Consider the following 27694-nt stretch of genomic DNA (forward strand, 5'->3'; position numbering starts at 1 on the left):
TAAGCATGAAATTAATTCCATAAGTTTTAAGGATGAATTTAAAGGTATAGGCAAACAGCTTGGAAGTGCACAGAATGACTCTGGAATAACTATAATCCCCAAAATGCTGGAGTAATGCTGAAGTGGGTGGTGTTGGGTTTTGCCGATTTGTGCTTTTTATTTAAGGAATTTATCTCAGTTCAGTGACTGATTTAACTGTCTTTGCAAGTAATGCAGGATGCCAATGGTTTAAATTGGGCCTGAAATAGAGAATAACAGAGCTACTACTAATCAGCCATCTAGAATGGCAGCAGTGTCTGTGACGTACAAAGGGAGATGATGAAAAGCTAGAAAACACAATAACAGGCTATTTCTGTCACACTTGTGAATTGCATAAATGTATGAAGAGGAAAGTAATTCAGTGGCTAACTGTTTATAGCATCTGGTTTTTGACCAGCACTCACAGTAACCATTTGAGAAACAGCATTCTATGATCCTGAACAATGTTTGAGATGTGGTTCAATGTTGCTGTAGTGACAATCTTTTAATTTCTATGAAGATTTTGAATCTGAATCATTGTGGTTACTCTTAGGGAGGGAAACTCCGCACCATCTCTGAGCAACCTGGTCTGGTGTTAGACTGTCTACACAGTAAAAATTTCATTTTGTTTTGTTTTGTTTTGGTGGGTTATGATGATGCTGTTTTGTTGCCCTATCCTCGCTGCAGGTCCTGATTAAGTAGGATACCTCATATTTCTGTCAGTACCCGTTGCCTCTGGTCCTGTCTCTGGGCTCCCTTAAAAAGCATCTGGCTGTGTTTTTTACTTTCCCCTTCTGGCATTTATACACATTCATTTGATCCTCCCAAACCTTCTCTTCCTGAGGCTGAACAGTCCCAGCTCTCTCGGCCTCTCCTCATACATCAGATACTTCAGACTCTTAGTAGTCCTTGTGGCCTTGTGCTTGACATGGCACCCTGGAAGTCCACACAGCGTTCCAGGTGTGGTCTCAGTCGTGTTGGGTAAACCTGCTTTCCAGCCACTCATTCCTCCTCAGATGTGGGTCTTTGCATTTCCCTTCACTGAATTTTGTGAGATTTTAGTTGACCTGTTTCTCAGCTCTTCACACATCCGGTAGTTCTGTAATATGAGCGTGAAAATACATAATTATTCTTTGATTTCATAGTGTAAATGTCCCTGTAAGGGACTCCGTGCCTTGATCTGAAGTTATTAATGGGGAACTGGGTGCAAGAAGGACTGTTGCTGGTATCTTGTCACCAATTCTTAACTGCTGATAGACACTCCAAAAAAATTGGTTTTTTTTCTAAAAGAGAAATGATTAAATATTGTAAAGAATCTTTGATTTGACACAAGACATCTGGTCTTATGTGAAAAGTCAGCAAGTTCCAAGATCTAATCTTGGTTTTGACAAGTTGCATAGAAGAATACAATCCTGATGTGCTTATCATTTAATTTCTTTGTGATATTTTGCTGAACTAAATAGCAGCTAAGTTATTAGCAATTCAGGGAGTAGATTAGGAGTATGGAGGAGATGCTTTAAATGGAGGAGATGCTTTAAGTTTTTGATAGTGATCCTAACAGGAAATGTTATAGTGTTATCCAAATATCCAAATGTTATCCAAAGATCCAATGAGAAATTTCTTATCGCTTCAGATAAAAAGCAAAAGGAGCTTTGTTGCATTTAAAATTAATTGGAAACAAGACCTATTCTTCTGTCAAATGCTTTCTAAGGTTACACTGTATTGAAGCTAGTGCAATTGCTTAAGCATGACTGAAAACAGAATTTAGGCTTTTTCTGTTGAGATGGTTCAATTTCAAACAATAAATTGTTCTTTAATTGTGGTGGATTCAGTGGTTTCATTTTGTTTTGTTTTCCAGTGGGAGAACAGAGGTCCAATCTGTTCAGTATGGTAAAGAAAGAGCAAACAAAGACAGGGTATTTGCAAGGTAAGTAATTCATATTCTTTAATGTTTCCCCCTTTATATATCTTCAAAAATCAGAATAGCCTTCAGTCTGTGTCGTTTGTTGTTACAGGTATTAGCCCTTTTTCTGCTGTCTTTATTGCAAAGAATGGTCTCTGGCTATTAAAATACTCCATAAAATATTGAATTAATGGGTATATTTTATCTGCAATAACAATCTACATGTCTATTTCCTTTAGAATAAGGTACAGTGAGAACAGCTTTATCACTGCAGTCCCAATGAGGTATTTTTCCCTGAAAAAGTTGACTGGGAGTGAGCTGCTTTTGAGGGTATTTGGTCACGGGGTAGTTGGCTAATCAAGAATATATTATTTAATTGCATTTCAGACTCCTGAGGGGTTTAGTGGTTACAATAAAACAGTGAAGGCGTGGTTTTAGTTCTTCCTTCAGAAATTACGATACAGCATTCAAAAATCAAATGGCTGTTGCATCCATCAGGCAGTCTGCTCTGATCATTAATACAATCTTTATGGGGAGGAGGCATACTGTGTGCCTTTTTTATGCTTCTTCTTCTGCTGAGATCAGAGATGTCTTTGCAGAGTTGCCCCTTAAGGAACCTTAACAACTTTATGCTCACAGACTTCAGTAATAAGCCTGGCAACCTTTCCAAGAGCCTGCAAACAGCATTTCTCAAAGCTTTGCTGAATTGTGCCTTGATTTCCAGCCCTGTCTCCACCCCTCCAACCACCCCACCTCTTCTTTTTCCCTGTGTCTTGTAATATGATTTGGTTTGTTAGCTGGGCCACACCACAGATAGGCAACTCCGTATCAGAAGGACTGGGGCACAGAAGTGCTGTGACAGGTTGGTTCAGCAGCTAGATTTTATAAAACCAATTTTTTCTGTGTAAAATTATTTTTTACTCTATTTAATTTACTTTGGGAATCTGGTTAGATTTTTACTTGGGGCAATTTTTGTAGTACTCAGGAGACTCAACACTGTGACAGCCGAGTTTTATTTCTCTAAATTAGAGTTATAAATCAATTAAAAACTATTTTTCTTGTTGTACTCTGAACTTGGCAATTCCCCATACGTCACTGGGATGGAGGAGAGCTGATACTTGGTTTTGAGGAGTATTTTTATCACTTCAGAAACTCTTATGCAGTAGATGGCACTCTTCCCTTTGCAGCTCAACCAAACAAGTGCTGCTGGGGTTACTTGTATTTTGTCGTATATAGTTGGATAAAATTGATAAAGTCAATAAAATGGAAAGCTGTGGCTACAACTGCTCTGATTTTCATCAATCTTCTTGGCCTTTTTTAGTTAATTAAATACTTGGCTCTTTCATCCTCAGTAATTTTATTTTCCAGTGTTGCTTTTTGAATCAAGAACAGAACATTGATCCACACATTTTGAGTTTCCTAGAAATGTTGATGGCTGATAAATGTCTGAGGTATATATGGGTACATCAGCAAACTGAAATTAATGGCATATTGTAACCAATACACCATGGAAGGCTTTTAATAAATCAACTGCTTCTTCCTCTGTCCTCCTCATCACAGTCAGAAAGTAATGCATTTTCAATTTTAAAGACCTTTAGTCTTTTCAAGAGTGAAAAAGCTTGAAATAGAAAACATTTCTAGAACACTGTATGGTTCAAGAAGTTTAATCTAAGAACATTATCTTCAGTTCTTTGTCTTCTAAACATCTGCATTTCAAGTTGAAGTTAGCCCTTGTGTACTCATACAGAGGATGAATTCTGCTTTTTAAGATTTTCCAGGTAAAATGTGGGGTTTGTTCCTGGATCTTGTCTTTCTCTTTCTTGGTGTGTCTTTCTCAAACAAAGTCATGGTGGTGTTGAACAGCTTTTTAAGCTCTCAAACAGTGAGCTTGTTTTGGTTGCTCCTGGAAGTTCTACAGGTGTTGCTTGCTTTTAGTTATGAAACCAGGTACAGTCAGGGTCTTTCTTGAGAATTAAGTGGGCACATAAAACAAATTTAAATAATAATTTTATTATTATTACATCAGCAGATTTATTTAGGATTGACTAAAAGAAATGTTTTCAGGGTTTTTGTGGAGTTATCCAGGTTTGTACTTGGTTTTCTTAACAGTATCTAATTAGGAACTGCTTTATTTGAGCACATACTATCTAAGCAAACCTTTGAATCATTTCATAGTAAGAAATAACACTGAGAGGTCCACTGAGATGCTACTTGAGTGATCTGTTTTTTCTAAGTTGGGAAATGGTGATTGCTACAAGTAATGATCAGTTAGTCTGGCAGAATGTAGATACAGAGCACAAGATGTGGAAAGAAAATTTCTTAACAACCTTTTGAATAAAACAAGTAATTATAATCTACAGTCAGCAGGTTTAGCTGTTTGTCCTCAGGATTTTACTTTAAAATTAGCTGAATGATTTTTTTTCCCAAATCATAGAAACATGTACATTTAATTTTTAAAAATTGAATTATTACTGTGAAGGATCTATTCTGTAATAAATTTGATACATTATGTCGACGCTGTTTTCTTAATCTTCTTAATCTTTGTGCACCATATTCAGCATTTGGAAGACTGTTGCTGCAGTTGTTTAGGTTTTGGTGATGATTTTTTATTATTTTCATTACAGCTGTTCTCTTGGCCTCATTTGTTGCAGGATATTCACAACCCACAAAACCCCATAAGAATTCCCAGAAACTTAATAGAAGTAGATAATAAGAGTAAAAAAGGTTCAGTGAAGTAATGAATTGAGAGAATTCTTAAAGGGCACTGCAAAATACTCTTATTTCTGTTCAGTTCCGCTGGTCTGCACCGGGGCTGAGGGAAGGTACTTAGTGTGCATTGTGTGACAGGGAGTGGGTGTCAGTCACTTGTATTTGCAAACTCCCTATCATTAAGATGCAATCTCGAATTGTTTCTAAAAATTCAGTCTTGCTTCAACTATGCACTTATTCAGGTTATTTAAATAATTTCTGAGGTGCTTAAAATTGCATATGTCATTTGTGATGTTCCTTGCAGATTCATATACAGTGTCAGTCTCTTGGTCTGAAGCAGTAGTTGCCAGTTTTGCTGAGAAATGTGTTCCCTGTACTCCTTGTCAAAATACAAAGCAAGGCTGTGGCTCCAGGTTATATTTCTTTTAGGGACAAAAATGATTTTAAAGATTCCCACCTGTATTCCCAGACAGCACCCTTGCTCTTTCCCAGCTCCTCCCAAAATTTAGCCCTTCAGCTGTGGAGTACCAAACAAATTCTGTCTTCAGAAGCTTTTGTGTGCGGTAGCTGAGCTAATTATAATGTTGTGCATTTTTTTAGTTGCATTATGTAATTTCATCTCTGCTACTCAGTTGTGGGGGGGATTTTTTGTATTTGCTGTACCATTACAACACTGTTTTTGATTTGGGGGGCAGGTAAAGTTTTCTGTTTCTGCCCCTGCTCAAATTGATGGGACTGCTTCCAACTTTTTTGGGCATGTCTCTGCATATACAACAAAAATTAAATCTGGAAATGGCTTATTCTGTTACCTGTCAGTGCCCTGTGCTGGGTGCAATAGAAGCATCCAGGCTGAGCGAAGGTGGAATTTAGAATTTCAACGTTTTATCAAGCATTTCAAAGCTTTTTATATCTTACTTCCCCCCTCTCATGTCCTCAGCTGCACTCTGACATGAGAAAATTATTTATAATTGTAAGAAATTAGTGATACATTAGTGATACAGGATAAATTTTTAGCAATATTTCACAGCATATCTTAAATGTTAATTAAAAAAACCTTATTGTTAGATTTAGAAGTGTTTACAGGAGAACTAAAATCAAAAAGCCACAGCACTAAGAAGTTCAGTGCTACCATGTGGTAATTTTTTCTTTGAAATTTCTGCAAAGACAGGAAATTGAGGCAACAAACAAGAGTGGGTGGGACTCTGAGGTTAGAGCTGTTAATAAAATAATCGAAAGAAACTTTTGCTGATAAATGCTGCAGCTGTTTATCATGCTAGTAAGGTATTATTTCTGAAAGATCAGACCCTATCCACAGTAAAAGGTGAGTTTTATTGACACTGTATACTGTAAGAGGGAAGAAGGGGATGCTTTGCTTATTTCAGAGTTGTGTTCGTTTGATGTGTAGATTGAGGAAGTTTGCATAAACGGAGTTACAAACTATGACTTAAGATACAATGAGTGGGGTTTTTTGAAGCAGTCAAAAAGGTAATTTTTGGGAAAACTTGGACTTTTCCCCCATCCTATATACTTATATGTAATTTATTTAGTTTCACACAGGCAAAGATGGTGCACTTTTACTGTTGTTGCATGTTAAAAAAAAGAAAAGCTCATCACCAACTTTCCTGTGTTCCACTTGTTGCTTTTCCACTGAAGGAAAATAAAGTTCACTAGTTGCCTTTACATGTCTGTCAGAAACTCCTGTACCTGCAGTCCTGTACTTACCTAATTCAGCATTGGATGTATTACGGTCCTCTGCATTTTTCCTGTTCTTTGGTTAGTAGAATCCACCCTTTGATGGAGTTGGCTCTTGGTGCTGATCTGTCACTGGCTACAAACCTGTGAGAAGGGTCCAGCTAAGCATGGCACTGACTAATAAGAGAATAGGGAAAGGATAGAACCAGACATGCCTGTCAATTCTACTGGTTTCTTCTATTGGTTACCTGTTCAGAACTGCTTTTGGAAAGAAAAATACCTATGTGGTTAGAGTTGCTCACATTTGAAGCAAATTACAGGAATTGGAATGTTGGTTTAAGTGACAATATCAAGCTAATTACTTTTTGAATCAAATTAATACTCCTTAGGTACCATGAAGCATGCTAAGAGACCAGGTATATTTCTCCCGAGGAATTAAATAACTGATATTTTCCCTCTTTACAAATATCAATATACTATTAGACTTTTTTCCCCAGGTGGAGTAACACCAGAAACAGTATTATTTAGAGTAGCCCATCTCACTTAACTGCCTGAAATTTGTCAGGTGTTATTTAGTAAGTCTTCAGAGCAGCAAAGCAGAATGCAATACATGTTCAGAACTGCTTGATGAGGTAAAAATAAAAATAAACCCTCCACACACAGACCACCACTGCTTTGGTATCAAACAGTGTTGCTATCTTATGTATTTCTGCATGTGAGGTTAGATTATTCAATGTAATGCTTGGCTGGTTATTGTTGTAGACATTTTTGATAATATTGAGAACAATCTGCTCAAGGTGGTGGCTTGCACTGAGTTTTAAGTTCCGTCAGAAGCAAAAATATATTGGTAACCAAGTTTCTTGTTTTCAGAAGATATAATTTGTGTGCAAGTAGTTCCTCAATTTCTCAAAGTTCCTTCTTTCTGGAGTTGCACTTCCAGTAAATCAGCAAGGTGATAATGATGAAGATAAAGAACAGTTAGCGTATATCCCAAGGACAGTAAAGGCAGAAATTATTTTGTGATCTGGGTATATGGAGCTATACTGCTGATACAATAATATGTTTTCACCTCATTGTGCAAACCTGGAGAGTACAGTGATAGAATATTAGGGCAAATGGAAATGAAATTATCATGTCACAAAGGACTGAAGTATCACTGGAACAAGAGAGGGTTGGGTAATGATAGAGGAGAAATTTGAACAATAGAGCACCATCAAAGTAGTAGGAGTAAAGTAAAAACCTGGTAACACAAAATATGCAGGACATAAAAGGATTGTTTAAAAGTATTTTTTTTTTGTTAGCTGAAGAATTCTAGTTTAAAAAAACAAACAGCAAAAGTCAGGGTATGTTTAGTTCAAGGATGACTGAACCATCCAACGCGATGCTGAGAAAAAAAGCAACCGCAGTTCTTGGATGATTCATTTGATGATTTCCAGTATAAAAGGGAAATACAGTATTTCATGAGAGATTGCAAGTATGGTTTCATTTGTGCTTAAGAAATAGGTGAAAGAAACAGCAGGAGATTGTAGGCATCCTAGCATGACTGGAGAATGGGAAGCAAATGTTTCTCTAATTTCAAGAAAGGGCACCAAGTAGAAAATACAGTTCCTTTTGTATAAAAACACTGGTGATAATAACCTTTAACCTGAAGTATATTTCTGGTACAAAACCAAATGAAGTTCATTTACTCAAAAAGAAGTTTAAATAGTATTTTTTTATCTGTCTTACAAGTGATCAAATATGTTCTGGAAGAAAGCACTTAAGGAAATTCTTGATATGTAAACAAAACTTGCTAGCTCGGTGTCCGTGTTGATGATTCCCCATTTTCAGTTCTTCAAAGTCTTTGGGAGTTTTTTTGGACTGATTTTTTCACTGCTTTGTTTTTCACGAGATGGCTAAATAGTTGTGTTACTTAGAGGGGGGTTTTTGTTTGTTTTTGTTTTTCAGACATCTCAATGAGTATTCTGAGTCAGGCTGTCTTTGAGGTATTAGAAGTTTGAGGAAGTTTAGTGAGTTCATATTCCATCTTGCCTGCCTCTCTCACAGCCAGCAGTAGTTTGTGACTATTTCTTTGGTGTTCTTTTCAAAATACAAAAACTGAAGTACAATTGATGGAGAAAATACAGAACTACCTGTGTAAATATAGCATTGAATTATTACATTTCATATCTTACACATCATTTACTTTCCTGCAATTGAACATCAGTTGAATTGTGGTGAATTTTGTGTAATTTTGTTCTTACATCAAGTAACTTTTGGTTAGTCATTTTACTTTCTTCCTCTAGATCCCCCAGTAAACCCTTGGCACGGAAATTAATGAGTGGGATGGACTGGGAAGTAGTGAGTAGGAACTCACTGTCTGATGATAGATTGGAAACGCAGAGCCTGCCATCACGGTCTCCACCTGGAACCCCAAATCAGTAAGTAACACCAAATCTTCTCTTCCTAGAAGTAACTGTCTGCCTCTAATGTGAGTGACCTACTTGTGTAATAAAAGGATTGATGGAGACAAATAGCTTCAATAATTCTGTGCCAAGTAATTCTCTGGAACGTTTAGCTTCAGGTAAAAGAAATTATTTAGGGGTGAATTTTAGGTGTTTCTCAGTCAACCTAGAAAAAAATGTAAGATGTATCACACTACCCTAAACTTGAGAGCTTAAGTTTTCTCAAGCACAATTAAAACTAAATTATTAATTTGGCTAAAAAAGACCCTGATAATAAAATCTGTGTGATATTTTTAAAATAATTTGTTTTGGTTTAATATCATTTCTTAAAACATTGGAGGAAATTACTTAATTGGACATCCTTGCAGGTTTATTCCTCTCAATTTTTCTGCATTTCCCTTCCATGTTCATTGTTCACATGATAGAGCTTTCTGTTTTATGTTTATAGCTAGTGAAAAGACATTCCTGATTTCTTTTGGAAGGTGACCAATTTTCTCAGTGTGCTGAAACTGGTTTAAGAATTGGTATTACCCAATTTTGTATTGCAAAAACCAGAAGATTTGAAGATTCTTTGGCATTGCAGCATATTATTCACAAGATTATTATTGTAAATATCAGTAGCATTTAAAAATTGCTGAAAAAATTGAGTAATAATGATGCTTAAAGCATAACAAACTTAGTCATGCATCTTTAAAAGAATTTTAAGGTGCCTGTGTCACTGTGCTGGTTTTCAAATGGGAAAATTTTGGGTCACAGAAATGATAACACTCTTAGTGCAAAGGTTATGATTCATGTAGGAGAAGGTGCAGGGGATAAAATGTTCATCTTAATGAATTCAGGTTAAGTTCTGATGTGAACAGAGCCAGGATTTGTCTTCTGGGGAATCCATTTTTATTCTTGTTGACTGGACTGTCAGTCTGTTGATTGGACCATAATGCTTTCGGGCTTCTATAATTAAAAATAAATAAATTTTAAAAGTAGACATTTAGTGTTTATTAAAATAATTTTTGAACACTTTCAGAAATAAAATTATGAAATATAACATGTTGATCTGACAACATAATTGCTTCAGTGAAACCTTAATTAATTTAATAACTTAATAATTTAATAAAAATTTGTGTATGAACATGTGCTTACAATGAGAGGAAATAATTTTTTTAGCATTCTTTTCTAGTAGGTGGTGTCAGAAATGTAGATTAACAGTAATATTCTTGTCATGTTGCACTGCTCTGCTTTCCCTCTTAGTCGCAACTCTGCCTTCACTCAAGAAGGAGCCCGGATACGACCCTCATCAGTTGGACATTTAGTGGACCATGTAGTTCACACATCCCCAAGTGAAGTATTTGTAAATCACAGATCTCCATCTTCCACCCAGGCCAACAGCATCATACTGGAAACATCACCGTAAGTTCTCTTCTTCCCGGGCTACTGTCTGGGAACGTGCAGGGCTTCTGAAAATAAGTCAGAAATGTTGACCTTGAAGAATTTACTGTTAAATGTTGGGGTCGGGGAGAGCCAGGCAATATAATAAAAAGGTGGCTGTAGTTTAGGGAGTACTAGTGTAGGTCTTATTGTGAAAATTAAATGATACAGAACTGAAGACTTATATCTGACCTACTCCAGGTTCAGGATTTCAGTACCCCCACCCACTCAAGCTGTGGGTTTGCTGTAATGTGACCATCAGTGTCTGGATGTGGAAGTGAAAGTTGGGTTTTTTTGATAGATTGAAGTCTGTTGTTTTGTGATATAAGCCTGCTTTTTGTTAAGGCACAGAAGTATGAGCGACCGTTACAAACTATTTAGCCAAGATACCTTTTGGCACCCCAGCATTTGGAGGTTGCCAGTATGTTTTCATATGTTGTTATAGAGCTTATCTTTATTCTTTTAAGATGGCAGTCACAGGCTTATTTTTCCTTTTTCCAATTATGCTGAATATTCTTGATGCTGTAAGCTTATTATGCTATGGTGGGCAAAATAAAAACTGTTACTGTGTGTGAGGTTCAGAAGTAAGACAAACAAATGCTGAGTTGTTTAAAGCCTTGAAATACTCAATAACTTGTGTCTAGAGTACAGAGGAATCAGGGGAAAAAGATGCAATATACACCTTATTGTCACTGCCACTGTACCTTCTTATGTATAACTATACATGCAGTGCCAGATGTGCCCTCATAATTTGTATAAGTTCCTTTAGCAGGGAAATTGTGCAAATGGTTTCAAAACCATTTGAGAACTGTAAAATAGCACATACATAATCACATGTTTATAAGCAAATGGTGTGTCTCAAGAAAAATGAATCTGGGTAGGTATTTAAACACATTTTAAAACCTTGCTTGGACTGTACTTTCAGTTTACCATCTATGTTTAAGTTTGGGGAAGGAAATAGAATACAAAATTTTTGAAGTTTTGTAAAATAGCACATGACACTTTTCATAATAGGCTGCAGTAGTTATAATTTCACCCTCAGCTAGTTATTCAACTTTGAGGGTTATATAATAGTGATTTGACCTAATAATATAAAATCTCCTTTTTTTGGTGGGTTTTTTAACCTATTCACGTCAAGGCACTCTCAAAACTGGAACAGTTGTGAGTTTTTTCTCATATTAGAGTTTTGTTGTACAAAGGCCACACAGGGTCAGGTTCCTTCTGTTCCAAGATTTCCAACTGAAGTCAGTTTATGAAAAACACTCAGTGAATGGCAGTGATACAGTGAAATAAGCACAATTCTTGAATGTTCTCTTTTATTCATATGCCTTTACTCTTAAATTGTACAGACTTCCTGAGTGTTCTTAGGGTTTGTTTATTTGTTACCTGATTTCTTGTGTAAGTCACCATAGAAATGAGTCTTAAAAAGAGGGGAAGTGGTTTTGTACATTAGTTGTGCAACTATGGCTGTTCTGTTTCATGATTTTGCACTACTTGTGCCCAAGCAGAAAAAGGATTGCTCTTCCATCAGTAATTTTTAGGGAAGTTTTGTTTTGTTATGTTTTTTTTTCCTCGTTGGAAGCTTAAAAGTGAAATTTAATCTCCCTGTATAGATATCTAGAATAAGAGATTTTTAAGAATGAGGACATTGACTGTCAAAAATATATGAACCCCATTAGGGTCTTCTGAAGGTTTCAGGTGATGTTCCTGTTTCAAGGTTTGAGATTTATGAGGGAAAGTAGTAGGCATGAAGTTCATACAGGCTATATAATTTTAAGTTATACTTTTCTACGGTCCAAAAAGCTATTTCTTAAAAAAATTGATCTTTCTGAGTGAAAAGATTTTTGGGGAGTCCATCTTCTAATTTTTAGGAAACTTTTATTTATTGGTCAAATTTACGCATGTAAGAGAGTCCGAGGGGCTATCCTGATAGGCAAGAGGTTTAGTGATCCTTTTGAGTTTGGAGTCAACATAGCAAAAGAAGTTGCAGTTTCTGTGCAGTTCAGGAGGATATTATAGCTTAGCTAATATAAGCTTTAATTGCACACCTTTTCTTCATCTGCATGTGCTATTCAAAGCTAAGTTGAGAGATAAGTGCTTGTAGTTCCCCAAGGTAGTTATAACCTTAAATTCACAAGCACGTGATAAGTGTTCAGTTTAATAAATTTATGGGGGTGTGTCTGAAACTTTTGCTAAATATATTAAAAAGATCAGACCGGATATCTGTAACAAAAATACCCAAATCTTGTCAGTGCCAGGGCTGTGTGTTATTTTATTATTATGTAAATTGCTGAATTCAGTAACAGAGAGCTGCTTTGCCTGCAAAATAGGCTGCTTTCACTGCCATTGTCTGAGCATTCATAAGGAAATTCAAAGCTGACTGGGCAAATACAAAGCAGTGAAGTTTTTGCCCAAGGCTTGATTGTTAGTTCTCACAATTCATTATGCTAATATATTACAGTACTTGCATCGCTGCTTGCAAAATGCTCATTTAAGTAACTTTTCAAATCTTCTATAAGTTTGTATGTTCAGTAGGAATTTATTTGTGTTTGTTGACATATATGTACAGACATCAAGTCAAACATAAGATCCATCTTCTACTTTTATCGGAATCACTTCTTTTGTGCTTCTACTCGTGTTTTCTGTTCCTGTTTTTATTCGGTTTATAACTCTCAGGAGTAATTGTTTGCAGGAAAATACATAACTATGTTGCCCTTTACTTAAAAGGCTGAATAATCTGTACTGGCCAGACATGAATGAATGAATACATAGGCAGCTAAAAATCTCTGGGTGACCTTTGTAAGTCGATGTCTAAGTAGTTTATAGCTGCCTTGAGGATTTGTTTTGCAAATGTTGACAATCATGGTATTTTTCTCTCCACAAAAATGAATTTAGAAAAGCTGCTTATCCTGAAAATGTACTCTTTTTTTTCTGTTACTTGCTTTGAAAAGTGTTAAGAAATATTATTTTTCTTCCTTAGTGTGTTTTGAACGTGAAGTTTTTCAGACATTAGACTGAATAATTAGTACATTATTTTTCCTTTTAACACTTAATGAAAAAAATATTTTCTGAAAGTTGAAATTAAGAAAAAAATTAGAAAAATAGGATCTTTTCAAATGTGCTGTTTTCATGCACTGACAAAAAATGTTAACAGTTTTGTTTTCTGAGAATATTGACTAATTTTTTTAAAACTGAAACAGAAAACATGTGGTCTTTCAAAGTGAAGTGTTCTATTTTGCATTTTTCATACTTTTTGAAAGAAGTTCATGCTTTATTTTTGAAATCACTATAGCAAATTTTGCTCAGATTTTTTGTTTTTGTTTTAAACCGTGCCTGGGAACTGCTTTTCTTGAACTGTGTGGAGACAAATTACATGGTATGGAATTTGATACGTGACTTAGGCTTTCTAACTTGCAGCAACTTGAAATGTTGTGCAGTCTCATACTGAGAGTCTTGCCCTGCTAAGAGTTCACTGAAGCAAGACCAGTGAGCACAGTAGGGCTGCTCAGTGGTTACCTGTGCTTCGGAGGGAGGTTGTGGGATGAGTTACCTCTGCAGCTTCCTGAGAATGAAAGGGGCAGTGTCCTGCTTTTGCTCTGGGAGTGTCCCTTCCTCCCCACATGGTGGTTGACCCTGTGATGAACCAATTCACTTTGTTTAACCAGCAGAGAACTCAGGCTTGTCCAAAAAGTCAGTGAATTTTTGGTTGCTTGGTGTGAGCTGCCTTAGCCAAGGGAGGAGCACCAGTTCTTCAAGGAAGCGGCCATGGGTGTGTGGGTGGAAAAACAGAGACACCCATTTTTGGTGGTAGCATTTTCTTTAGATTTAGCTGTAACCTGCAACTTCATTCTCGGTGGTTCATGGCTTTGCCACCAGTATCAGTGGGCTGTTGTTTTAAGCTGTAAAATTACTTAATAGCACCTTTTAATGGGGTGGAAGGCATGTATCCTTGCTGGTATTTAGAAACTGGCATTCAAACCGAGTTAATAGGAACTATGAGGTAGCTGCCCTTTTGGGCCTTTTCAAATGTTCTTAATTCTTAAATATAAATCCATATAATGAAAGATGAATCATATATTTATGTAATACAAATTATACAGTTAAGCTTTTATTCCAAAAGGACTAATAAAGGAAATTCTCTGTATTATACAAAAACACAGTGAACATTTTTATTAATCTAGAATAGAGTGCTTGCAGATCTGAATCAGAACTTCCTGCTATTTCACTTCAGTAATGGTGTTGTAATTCAACTAAGAAATGCATGTGATTAATGCCATTTTTACAAGTGTTTCAAAGCTACACATTTCAAAGGGGAGTACGTTCAAGAGGGGTAATAGACTGGAGTTCTCTTGCAATGTATCCATATACTTTTAAATTGAAAAAATAAAAGGTAACACTGTCATCTCTAATGGGCTTTTCCAATAAATTCAGGGGCGCAGTTGAGTTATCGTCAAGTTGCTCTCCTGTTTTTTCCTATTTTTAAGATCAAAAGCCAAAAAGTAGTGTGGTAATACTGTATTATGCTCCCTGTGGCTGTTTATGATTTAAATTACAGGCATTAATTAAAAATGCAAACTATTTATTTTATTACTGAGGAAAACATATTAAGTGACATATCAGTTTGGAGAAGTTTTTTTTTAGCAATGTGTGCAAGGTATAAATACAGTGAATTTTATTCCAATATAAAGTGGGTTAACTATTAAGTGGGTAAAGCGTGCTAAAACCTTTTTTAAAAAAAGCCATGGGTAAAAGATTAACTTATTGGTTCTGTGTCCAGTTGCTTGTCAAGAAAAAAGCAGTAACATGTCCAAACATACACTTGCAATATATTCTGTCACACTGCATTTTTAAGATTCTAAAAATATACACACATATTCATCTCTCATCTTGAGTTTCTCCTAACATTTTCAGTTTATTTGGAACCCTGAAAGAACTGTCAATATTTCTTGATTGTTCCACTTCATACTTCTATTTTGGTATTTAGATCTCAAGAGACTCCTATAGATGGGCAGCCTCCTGCATTACCACCCAAACAATTTAAAAAGAACAGTTGGAACCAAATTCATCATTCACACTCACAGCAAGAACTGGATAACCATATTAATGAAACATTTGATGTTCCTGCATCACCAGAAAAATCCACAGTAAGTTTTTGAATCCATTTGAACCATTCTACTTTTAATCAGAATGTGACCTTGGTTCTGATGCATTTCAGAGAGTTGCTGTGTTTGTGCTTTACCTTGCAGCATTTTCATTAAACATACTGTCCCTTCACTAGCTCCTGCTGGTTTTTCCACTTGCTGGAGTAGTCCTTTGTCAGTTGTCAGCAAATCGCTACACCGGGATGGTTTTGCAAACATTTTGAGCATCAGATTTTAAGCAGATGCAGAAATTTCTATGTAACCTCTTCTTTGAAAACTCATTTACCATCAGTTTTAAAGACGACATTGCAGACACTGCCATTCGTATTTAATCTAGCTTTTATCAAAAAATCTAAACCTGAAAGTGCCTACCAGCTTCTGGAGTGGTTTTATCAGGAGCAGCTTCTTGATTCTGTGGTTGCATTTCTTATCAGAATTTCCAAGAAAGAGACTCTGGCAAGAGGCCTGTGACAACAAATGTCAAAACAGGAGCAAACATCCTTTTCCCACATTTAAGCACGTGCGAGATTAGTAAGCTAGTCAGGTGATTATTATGTGACGGAGGTGAGATCTCAGTGACCATTTTTGTGATTTTTGTCCTTCCAGAAGTTTTCCAGTGGTTCCTGGTTTTATACTGATATGGGACAAGAAATGTTTTGCAGGATGGGAAAGCTGTTTAATATCTAGGTGCAGTAGCAATACTGTGTACACAGTTTTGTCAGCCTCAGGTATTCAAAATTATGAGTTATTCCCCAAATTGATATTTAGAAATGCCTTTGGTTTACATGCATTTTGAACTGTAAGCCTTATAAAAAGTTAAGATTCCCATAAAACCCCTCTTTAATTTCATAGCTGGAGTTTTATTAAAAGACCCCAAAAGCAAAACTTTTAAAATTTTGAGCATCTGAGGAATGTTGTAAAAATTTTTGTTTTAATTAAATAACGAAGCAGGGTTTTTAACAGCTTTGTCTTTGGCCAGTGCTTACCTGAGTCATATTAAATACTGTTATGTTTTGAACGATAGCACTACTTTAGTCATCAAGTTTTTCTACCCTGTATTCAGTTGTCTTTACCAAATTGACAAAAATAACTTTCAGTTGTTTTTTTAACTCCTTTTCATTCTGAAAAACCAACACAGCTGTGTGAGAATGAGATTCTTTTTTCTGTGTGCATTGTCAGTGTGATTGTTTGCTGTGCTCCAATTTATGCTGCCTCGCTTAAGGCAGTGCACTGTTGTAATTGAAGATCTAATGTGGTCTGCTGATGACTTTTTATTTTGGGGATTAGAGAAGAAGGAACACAGCATGACTGAAATTTTGTGGAACTGGAAGTTTAGGATTTGGAATGTGGTTTTGTTTCAAAGTTGTTTTTCTGACCAGAATTCAGGTTCCTGCACCACTAAAGTCTTCTGCTCTTCTGACTTCATATAGCTGTGGAATTTCCTTTGTCTGTTTTACGTATGGAGAGTCTGTTTAGAAAGGTAGTAGGACAGGTGTGGGAATGATGACTTTTTACTCCATCTGTAATCCCCAAGTATCCAGTCTGAGAATGTCAGAAGTATTTGAAAACAGGTGTGGCCAAGAGTCCCCTCAGTCAAACAGGTTAATGACGATATACAGTGCTCTCTTCATATTTTTCATTATAAACTTTGGCTCAGAAGAGCCTCTTAAAGCAGGAAATTCATAATTCCTTTCTGTCTGGGGAATGCAGTGGCACAGAAGCTGCTGAACGCTGCAGGTGAGCACATTCATTCTGTCTGATCTCTCATGCCAGTGCACACAGGCTGAAATGATTGGCACGTGGTCAGGCTTCCTAAGCACCCTTACTTCTCATTCTCAACATATCTTATGCTGTTACTTTCCTCTCCTTCCCCAAATTGTTTCATCTTTTCATTACTATGAATGTGTTTGGGGGATTTGGTTTTGTTTTAACCAAGAACAAGAGCTTAAAAAACCTGGAATTGAGTTAACTTTTAATGAGCCAAGTTGTACAGACTTTTCTAACCTATTGAACCTGCAGGACTGGAACTTTCTTACATTTAAAAATGTTCTCTTTATTATGTTCTGTTGTTTTGCTTTGTTGTTTTTTTTTTTTTTTTTTTTTTTTATTTTATTTTTTCTCAATACGAGTTTTCTGCTTTGGCTATAATTGGAAACATTGAAAACTTGCATGAAACAGATTCCTTCAATACTGTACAATCCTCACTGTAGAAACTAGAAATACTAGCTAATGCTGAGTCTGTGAAGTAAATATTGATGAGAACAAACTAAAAATCACTGCAATTACATTAAATTGATGTCTTTCAGATTAAAAAGAATCTAGTATTCCTCAGCTTAGTGGTAGTTCCTTTAACAGTGTTGTGGTCTGAATAAAACCAAGAAGAAAGCAGCTAAAGTTGTCAGAGTTGAATCAGTGCAGAGCATGTGTCACAGCTCATACTCCACTACCCTGGAAATGGAATAAAGGATATGGAACCAAGATTTTGTTGCCAAATTTGCCCTTGCTTACTGCTGGCATATTGCTGTTAATAGAAACAAAGGGACACCTTCAAGTTATTTTTCATCATATTACATTTTTATTACAGCTCTTCACTGTCTTAATTAAAATAAATTTAAGGAGTTTCAGTTTAGTAAGCTGTTTTTCTTAAGGCTATTTGAAGCCAATTAGTCTTTTCTAATCTTCTTTTATACTTTGAATTTGCTTTGACCGAACACACCTTTAACTTAGTTATATCCAAGACCTTCCCCTTTTCTGCAAAACTCAAGATTTTTGTGCTATTACTTGATGTTTTCTCAAGTGTCCAGGAGCAATTATTTGATGAGGGAACTGCAGAATTATTAGATACAATATCCTCAAAGTCTTAACTGTGAACAAAATAGATGTTAATGTAATATAATTTTTGTTTACTAGCCCAATGGTGGTGTCCCCCATGACAATCTTGTTATGATCAGAATGAAACCAGATGAAAATGGAAGGTTTGGCTTCAATGTAAAGGTAAGAGCACATCATTCCCTTCATGTTTATTAAGGTTATTTTTTACATTCATGATCTGTTACTAATTTAATTTGTTTTTAAAGGGTGGATATGATCAGAAGATGCCGGTTATAGTGTCCAGGGTAGCTCCAGGAACACCTGTAAGTTTATCAAAAAGCAAACTTGGTAGCAATATCGGTGTATCTTGAAGGATGTATTCAAAATGCTAACTTATTTCATAGCTGCCTATGAGAGTCTGCTTTTGCTGTAACATTATCATAACAAAGCAAATTATGTGCAGTAAGAGTTTGATGGGACTGCATAACATACTTTTAAAGTTCTTCAATCCTCAAAAGCAATTTCTTCCTACTGAAACAAAGTTTAATTTCTGACAATTATAGGGCATTACAGATGCTCAGTATGCACTGTTTCTTGAGCTGTGTCATCCTAAAAATACATTTACTTTATTACTTTTTTTAAATATAGAGATTCAGTAATTTGACATAAATTATGTATTGAAAGAGTGTTAAAAATAACTAAAATAGCAAATCTCTTACTTTAGTGACAGATGTAACTGAGTAAAGCCAAGATGTAGATTAAAATCAGACATCATGAATGATTCATCAGGTCTGATTGTCTGTTGTTACTGATGTTTAGTGACTATCAACAGTGTCTTCAAAGTAGGCACAATATTTGGTCAGTTTATTGCCAGAAATACTGACCTGGTATTCAACTGATTGGAGTCAGCTCTGTTTATATCTTTCTGAGTAAGGGTAGAGTGAACAATTTATTTGTTGACATTTAAGAAGTACAGCTTTCTCTTCTTTTTTTTTTTTTTTTTGACTGTTTGAAACTATTGAAATGTTTGTTAAAATCATTATTCTTGTTCCTGTTAATTATTATCCCTGAAATATTTAATAACATGAATAATTTTGGCTTTAAACATTCACCCAGTAGGGAGAAGATATTTGGTGATGGCTTGTGCTCTTTCTTTTCTGCAGCAGTGTTTAGACTGTGATTACAATAACAATTTTTATGACCCAATTCCCCTTCGTGGGATTACTGGGAGTTGTGCACTGTCTTCAGTCCTTGCCTTACTCTTGCCATTAGCATTGTGATATTTTACACCTGAAGCATTTCAGCCTGTGGAATTGATGTGGACAAGGTTTTGTTTGCCATGTTATTCCCTTCTCTCCAAAGATAAGAACATCCTGCTCTTTAAGTGCCTATACAAAGTGTGATTCAAACAGAGGAGCTTTCTATTTTAGCCGAGGAGTAGAGTAACAGCTGCTGAAAGATCTGTTACAATGACAGTCATCTGCCAGCTGCAAATGGGTTTGTTCATGTGAATGGTACTGCCTATGTATTGTGTAACATGTTTGTCATTTGAATACAGAGCAGCAAAGCATGGGAACTAGGCTGTTAGGATTCAAGACCCCAAGTATAGTTACTTTAGGTTGTTACTTTAAGGTAAGAAATTGGTAATGGCTTGTGTTGCTGATGGTTTTGGTTTTTTTCCCCCACCTTGCAGGCTGATCTCTGTGTCCCTCGTCTGAATGAAGGGGACCAGGTTGTACTGATTAACGGCAGGGATATAGCAGAACACACCCATGATCAAGTTGTAATGTTCATTAAAGCGAGCTGTGAGAGACACTCAGGGGAACTTGTGCTCCTAGTTCGACCCAATGGTGAGTAGTTTGTACATCATAATAAAAAAAGAATCCACACCTTGCTCTTATTTCCTAATCTCCATTTTGTGTCCTGGGATGGAACGCTTAGCATGTAAGAAAGAACTCCTGTCCTTGAAAAGGAATTGCATCAACACAGTGTATTGATCCTATACTCTAAGGAGCTGTGTGTAACTAAGTGTTGAAAACTAATCAAAAAGTCAGACATCAAATATTTCTAACAGAGAGCTAATTTAAATTTTGTTCTCACTCTCATTGATAAAAATGCCCAGAAACCTATATGGATATTGAATGTGTTTCATGAAGTTATTGTTATTCCCTTAAGGAAAATAAAAACCACGCTCAAACAAACAAAACCCCCCATACCAAATATTCAGTGTTTGGATGACTTTGGAGGTCAATATTTGCAAAATCCTTCCATACTTTTTTAAAATAATGCAAAGCCTATGGTAACATTTCTGTTTGAGGAGGCTTAATAGAAGTGCTAAAATGCAGTCTAAATAAAAGCTTGTGCAGTATATTCACAAAATACTCTGTTGGACCATACCCAGCAGAGGGGCACTGGATTTAGTTCTGCTGCACCATCCCAGTTATAATACAGTTGAGAGGAAAAAGCAAAATGAGAAACAGTGACGTTTAATTGGAGTAGTTGAAATTACTTCAGCAGAATACCTCAGCCACCTCATAAAAAATTTTTCTTTATTCACTTATTTGCACTCCCCACTTACTTGTGTACACTCTCATTCAGTGTGTAAGTTCTCTTGCAGCTTTTTGTGCTTACTTTCTTTCTCAGATAAAATTATTAGCTTTGTTTGCAAATTTACTAAACAGTTTCCCCTTGTGTGTTGATTAACTTTGGATAAAAACATGTGAGTTGTAGAAGTGAGGATTTACCAGTTTCCTCCTTTGCAGTCGTGGGATATAATTTAAAAACAGGCTTTCGAACAGTGTGTGTCTCTGTTCTTATAATAGAAGATGCATATTGTTTCTGATGCGAGACTGAGATCAGGGATTTATATCAGACAAGGCAAGGGCATAACGTGAGTTTTGATCAAAATTTTAGCTGTGAGTGATGTGCTTTCACTTAAAATTACTACTAAACCAAGAAAATAGTTTTATCATGAATTATAATGATCAGCAAAGGCTCCTTGTCCTTGCTGATGGGGACTAAAATCAGTGTGCTAATAAATGTGGATTTTTCTACAGGAGAAACATTTGGGGGTTTTGCTGTTTTAAATAAATGACTTAGAGCTAATTTTACTTGTCAAACAGCATGTTCAGTCAGAGCATTCATACCTTTGCTTGTTCTAGCTGTCTATGATGTTGTGGAAGAGAAGCTGGAGAGTGAGCCTGACTTCCAGTACATCCCTGAGAAATCTCCACTCGATGGTGTCCATCAGGATGATAATGCTCTGAGGGAATCCATGATTCAGTTAGCAGAGGGGCTTATCACTGGAACTGTCTTGGCTCAGTTTGATGTGAGTACTGTCTTGCCTGTACCTGTGTGCAAGTTCCAAGTCTTTTGGGATAGTAATTATTTTAAACAGAGTAGATTTCAGTTAAATTTCATTAGTGTCAGCATCTTTTAGGAAAACAGTTGTCTTGCACTCTCCAAGAGAAAAATAACCAAAGAAAAAATCGATCCTGTGTTGTACGTGCAAACTTACAAATACCGAATACCAGTTTTTAGTGTTATAAATAGCTTTTATTGATTACTTACACTCTTTGTGGTTATCAGGAACATGCTAATAAAATACTTTCATTGACATAAAGACTGAAGAATGTCTACCAAAATATATGTTCTGTACTCAGACTTTGACTCCCTATATAAGTTGCTGTAGGAACTGAATGACACCTGAGCTGTTGACATTTTATGGGCACTCTCAGTGAGGGAAGGTAAAATAACCGATGGAAAATACAGCCCTTGTCTTAAGGGTTGATGTAACTATGTCTTTTATAAATAGTTGGGTTTTAATGGCTTGTTTCAGAACAGTAGTGGACTTCTGTGGGGCCCTAAAATGCTGATTGCCATAGCCTTTCTTTAGCCCCAACTTGTACCTTGGAGATAGTCCATCTTTTATGCATGAAATCAAGTGGCCTAAAGCAGGAAACCAGGTTTGTAAAACACAGCGGTGTGAATTCTGTGAATTCCTCACCAAATGGAGACCTAACATTTTATTATGCAACATATATTTATAAAATATATTTTTATTAAGAACTGTGGTAAAATTTACTTTTATATATAGAAAGAACCGTTTTTTTCAAAGTTATTTAAAATTCTCCTTAAACATACATTTTCAGTCTCCTTAGCAGGTTCCAAAGGTTTTAAAGTGTTTTTTATTGAACCTGGATCATTTCACTGATAATGTTTGTAGCAAAAGGGTTGTGACAGTGCATGACTAAAGCATGAGAGGGCAGGAACCTCTCCGAGGAGATTTTGTGTGGGAAAAGCACGAGGTAACCCAGGATTTGCTCTGCAGTTATTGAAATATAGGGGGATATCTGGGGGGAAGAAGGGGAGGAAGGCAAAAACCCAAGTTAGACAACTGCCATGTAGGCAGATGCCCATAACACAGCACAATCTACTTGCCCCAAATTACCAAGTGGAATGTCATTATCAGTCAACTCCCTTACCAATACACAATATTTTTTCTCTGGATTAATGTTCTTATGGAAATTTGAAATTTAATGTTCAGTTTGTCCTTAAGCAACTTATGGCTTCATCTTGATCATTTTCAGTGATCCCACAGCATAACTAAATTTGTAGTGCTTTCTTTTTAAAAGTATTTTTGTGTTTGTTGAAGCTACTGTTACTTAGTAGTTTAGGTTCCAATAAGTACCTGGCTTTAGAAAAAAATTCTGTTTAGGCAAACATTATAATAATGGGTCTATTGCATCTGTTATGTTCTGACCATCAGTTTTGTCTTTTAGCAACTGTATAGGAAAAAGCCTGGAATGACAATGTCTTGTGCCAGATTACCTCAAAACATTTCCAAAAATAGATACAGAGACATTTCGCCTTGTAAGTATGTCTGTTCGTGTGTGTGCTCTAAAAGTATTTTGCTGTGGCTGGTAAATAAGTAACGGATTTCTAAAAATTTTTTCAGATGATGCTACACGGGTTATTTTAAAAAGTAATGAAGATTACATCAATGCAAATTATATAAATGTGAGTAGTATTTTTCAAAAGCATTTCTGACATTAACTTTGCAGTTTTCCATTGAAAAAGTTGATTAAATAATTCCTGGTTTTCTTCATAAATCTAGTTCAGCCTAGAATGGCTGCTAAACCTGTAAGTCAAATGGTTTGAAATTTTATTGTAGATATAGTTACTTCCTAATGTTTTGTGGCAGGTGTTTTCATAAGTGCTAAAGTCTAGCCCTGCATTTGAATGTGAAAAAATGCTAACAGGAGCCCTCTCCAGAGGAATTAGTTCTTCTTTGCTGATTACATTTGTGAGAGTAGTGTTTGACATTAGGAAAGTCTAATGTGCCAGCACTTTATTTTGCCCTTTTTTTTTTTTTCCATTGTTAGTGTGGTGGTTTGGACCACAACAAAATTACAGCTACTTACTTTAAAATAAAAAACCAGATATTAAATTCTGAGATCAATGTTTTAAAAGCTAGTGTCAAAACTCCACAGAGGAAGAAATGTTTGTACCTGAATTATTTGCCAACTGCTCTGCCTTTTCTTTTTTGAACCATTAATCTTGATTATGGCAACTTGTTGTAGTATGTTGAGGACGACCATGAGAATAAAAAATAGACACCTTTCTGATGATGTCCTACATTCAGCTTTTTATTGCTTCATCTTGTTCTCACCATCCGCACTCACACACTGTCTGCAGAATCTTACATACCAAAACTATACTTAGCTCTATTATTATAATATATAACCAGCCTTCACATATGATTGGATGTTCACTTCTTATTTACATTCTTTCTTTGCTGGTCAGGCTCCACAGCCTTACTGCCTACCCCAACATACCTGTCAGTTAATATGTAAAGTGTATGTGAATGTTTGTAGTAATTTTGCATGTGACACACTTGGAGAATTTTTATCTGTGCTAGTCCATATTTACTAACCTTTAAGAAATAGAATTAATGTCATGGATACTTCTTTAATGTATTAGTTACTGAACAGTAAATAACTGATGCCTGACTTCCATTTGCTGTAGGAATTGAAATAATGACTTTGTCTTCTCTTAGATGGAAATCCCTTCTTCCACGATAATAAACCAGTACATTGCTTGTCAAGGTCCATTACCGAACACATGTCCTGATTTTTGGCAGATGACTTGGGAACAAGGCTCATCTATGGTTGTAATGTTAACGACTCAAGTTGAACGGGGAAGAGTAAGTAAAACATTTCCTTAAATACCACTGACATAATCTTTTAAAAAGCTGTTGGTGACTATCCTTTAAAAGATTAGAGGAATATACCTCTTATGGCATATAATGTGACAAGGGTTGATAAGAGGAAATGGTTTTAAACTAAAAGAGTGTAAATTTAGACCAGCTATGAAGAAGAGATTTTTACAATGAGGATTGGTAAGACATTGGCACAGGTTACCCAGATAGGTGGTAGATGCCCCATCCCTGGAAACACTGAAGGTCGGATCAGATGGGACTCTGAACAGCCTGATGTGGCTGGAAATGCCCCTGCTCATTGCAGGGGCTTGGACTGGATGGCCTCTAAAGGTCCCATCCTACCTAAACTGTTCTATAACCCTTTTTCATAAGGGTAGTGCATTCCTAGTACTTTTACAATGATGACTCTTAGATTTTAAACCTTTGGATGTTGTTAATGACGCTAATATTTAAACTTTGTTCAGTTCTGAAATGCAATGAAATCTTAATGTATTTCTTAAAATATCTTTAGGCTGCTTTGTTTGATTCTTTGTTGTAAAGTGAAAAGCAGATAGAACTTACCTTCATAGAATTTTTTTCTCCAAACTTCAAATGAAGGAACTCCAAGAAGTTTAATGTTTTCATAGATTAGTTTTTTGATAGATAGTGAAATTAATTTTTATGACACCCTATCACAGCTTTGTAGTATTAAGATCCCATGTCTGGATGGCTGTCTTATCAAGGAATTCTCTTAAAACTTGAAATCTAAGATTTTCCATAAAATGTTTTTCTGTGGCTATAAACATTTGTTTAATCATATGAGAGAATCATTGTCCTTTAATTTCCATATAAAATGTGTAAAAATAGAGTACTACTAATAAAGTAATTAGAGGTTTGAATTACTAAAAATAATTGTGTATGGTGCTGTTAAAGACTTCAGGTGTATTTTGTGGTTGGTTTGGTTTTGGTTTAGTTTTGAACTACAGTTTCTCCTTAATAGCTTTGGGTTTTATGCAACTTTATCCTTTGGAGACAGGCAAAACAGTCAAGTCTGGTAATACATGCAGTGTAATTCCAGAGTTATTGGGTAGGTTTATAGTCTGGAGCATTCACAGTAGCACTGGCTGGTTAAATGTATGGACAGAAATGATAGTCTGGAATAACAGTGTAGTGGAATTCCTCCACGCTCAGGATTTCTTTTGAAGATAGATTTATAGTAGGTTTTGGTTGTTCTGATCAACTCAGACTGTAGTTCAGCTGTCTGTATATATTCTGAGTTTTTAACAACCATGTATTTGCTGGGAGGTCAGGCCTGTAAATACAATTAAAATAATTGAAGGGGAGTTGCAGCATTTTTAAACCATTTTTCAGTGACTCAGTGTTTGGATGATGCTGCTTGCTCCCAAATAAACACGATTAGAGGGAATTTCAGTACAAGTGCCCTTTTAATTTGAGTTTTCTTTGCAGATCTGCTAAGAACAGACTTGCAATAGCAGTTCTCTGAGGTTCCCCCACCCCTTCAATAATGATATTTGTGGAGTTCTTTGGAGAGCTGCTTAATAATGAAATAAAAGGACTTATCTGTCTTATACCCATAGGCAGACTCCCTGCTCTAAAGCTGATCATGAGGCTACTGACATCACTATCACTGCATGCCGGGATGTCTCAGTGGAGCAGGAAGTCTGCAAATCTGGCTGCTCTTAAAGAATCGCCAGGTGGGTTGGAAATACAAAAGTACACTTGAGCTGAAATGACCTCTGCAATTAGGCATTTAAGCCATTTATCAGAAAACAGTAGAGTTTGAAGTTTTCATTCACATTTGATGACTTGATTGAGAGTCTTTGAAGTCCACCATCTTCACCACCCCTAATTTCTGCATTAGCTTAGCAACTTTTTTGTTGCTTATCTCCTTTTTTTTATTATTATTTGTTTTTTTCTCATATAAATGTGCTTTGAGAAGGGCAGGTCAGGATTTTGGAGGTCAGAAACATTTACAAGGCAGCATCTTTGTCACTCAAGTGTTAAGATGGAATATTTATAGATAGATTTTTTTTTTTAAATTATAATGAAAGTTAAAGGCATTTATCTTCAGTTAAACTAACTGCAAGATCTGGTACATGTGTCCTCTTGAAAAGAGAACTAGAAAATCTCTGTGATACCTTATTTTATACAGTAATTTGGTAGCAGTCTATTTGGTAAGTAAATTAATAGCGATTACAAAATGGTCAAAGTAATCTTTAACAAACACAGATATAAAAACTAGAAAGAATGAAAACAATACTCTGAATTTAAACAGAGGCATCTTTAAAAATGTGTTGACCTTAGGTTAAATGCCATCAGTACTGGCCAGAGCCATCAGGAAGCTCATCATATGGGAATTTCCAGATTACCTGCCATTCAGAAGAAGGAAATCCTGCTTATGTCTTTCGAGAAATGACATTGACTAATCTGGAGGTAAAATCATACTATATTTTTACTTATTAATCTGCAGAATCCTTGCATATTAGCTAAAACATAGTTAATTAGACTTTTCAGCTTGGTGGCATATCCATATAAATAGAACTGTTTGTTTCTAGAAGCCTTTAGAAAACGACTCATATTGTCATGTACTTACCTAGTATAAATTCTGCTCTTGGAATGATAACAAACCTTTCATAAGCAAAAATATCACGAAGACTCATTCTTCTTAATCATATTAATTGGTTTTAAATCACATGAAAGATACATCATTTGTCTTAAAAGTCTTTACTGGTATCTTTCATGCCCTGGCCAAAGAAAAAGAGTAATTAAAGAAGTTGAGAACTTTGCTATTCCCTGGATGTTTTCAGAACATGAGACACGAGAGTTATTTCATCATTGCAACTGAAAGTCTGTCTTTGTACAGGCAAACAAGTCTTAGTAATTCTGTCTTGAAAAATATGTGAAAGTAGATGGAAGATAAATCCTGCTGAGAGAAAGATGAGTGGGGATTGGTGACTATATGTAAACAAGGACCTTTCTGAACATGCATTGCATGATTTTCAGGGCATGTATAGTTTGCAGAGACTCCCCAGCTAGCATTTCAATCTCAGAAATGTTTGGAAATGAGTATCTGGAATTTAGTTCACATACCCATTTCTGACTGCTTGAGTTAACAGATGAGAGGACAGTTTTATAGAGCTGCCTTTTAGTTGATTTGCAGTTAAAATTCCTGTCCTGTGTCCTGTTGAGATAATTACTCATCTGTTATCAGCAGTGGAACCTCTGTAAATGATTCAGTGTCTAAAGGCTATTTTCAGTGCAGTAACTCCTGCTCTTTGAAATGCTGCTCTTACTCTGGTTGTCCAGCCTGTCCCCTGCACTAAGCAGAGGCCCA

At 35.9% G+C, this 27694-nt stretch overlaps 1 protein-coding gene across 2 annotated transcripts in view; it reads left to right on the forward strand.

Annotated features, from left to right (window-relative positions):
- The window catches only part of PTPN4 (protein tyrosine phosphatase non-receptor type 4), a 111111-nt gene that overhangs the window by 70664 nt on the left and 12753 nt on the right, over positions 1 to 27694 (forward strand). The window contains exons 13-24 of one of the 2 annotated variants that reach the window (XM_050339554.1): positions 1877 to 1945; positions 8608 to 8742; positions 10012 to 10170; positions 15173 to 15332; positions 18240 to 18323; positions 18407 to 18463; positions 19834 to 19990; positions 21302 to 21468; positions 22922 to 23012; positions 23098 to 23159; positions 24199 to 24345; positions 26665 to 26793. In XM_050339554.1, coding sequence (XP_050195511.1) covers positions 1877 to 1945; positions 8608 to 8742; positions 10012 to 10170; positions 15173 to 15332; positions 18240 to 18323; positions 18407 to 18463; positions 19834 to 19990; positions 21302 to 21468; positions 22922 to 23012; positions 23098 to 23159; positions 24199 to 24345; positions 26665 to 26793 — 1417 coding nt within the window. Of the gene's footprint in view, positions 1 to 1876; positions 1946 to 8607; positions 8743 to 10011; positions 10171 to 15172; positions 15333 to 18239; positions 18324 to 18406; positions 18464 to 19833; positions 19991 to 21301; positions 21469 to 22921; positions 23013 to 23097; positions 23160 to 24198; positions 24346 to 25937; positions 26063 to 26664; positions 26794 to 27694 lie in introns of those variants that run through there. The other variant, XM_050339555.1, reaches the window with a different exon arrangement.

The sequence above is a fragment of the Myiozetetes cayanensis genome, unplaced genomic scaffold, assembly GCF_022539395.1.
Source record: "Myiozetetes cayanensis isolate MyiCay16 unplaced genomic scaffold, myiCay2020 scf9, whole genome shotgun sequence".
In the NCBI taxonomy this organism is placed as follows: domain Eukaryota; kingdom Metazoa; phylum Chordata; class Aves; order Passeriformes; family Tyrannidae; genus Myiozetetes; species Myiozetetes cayanensis.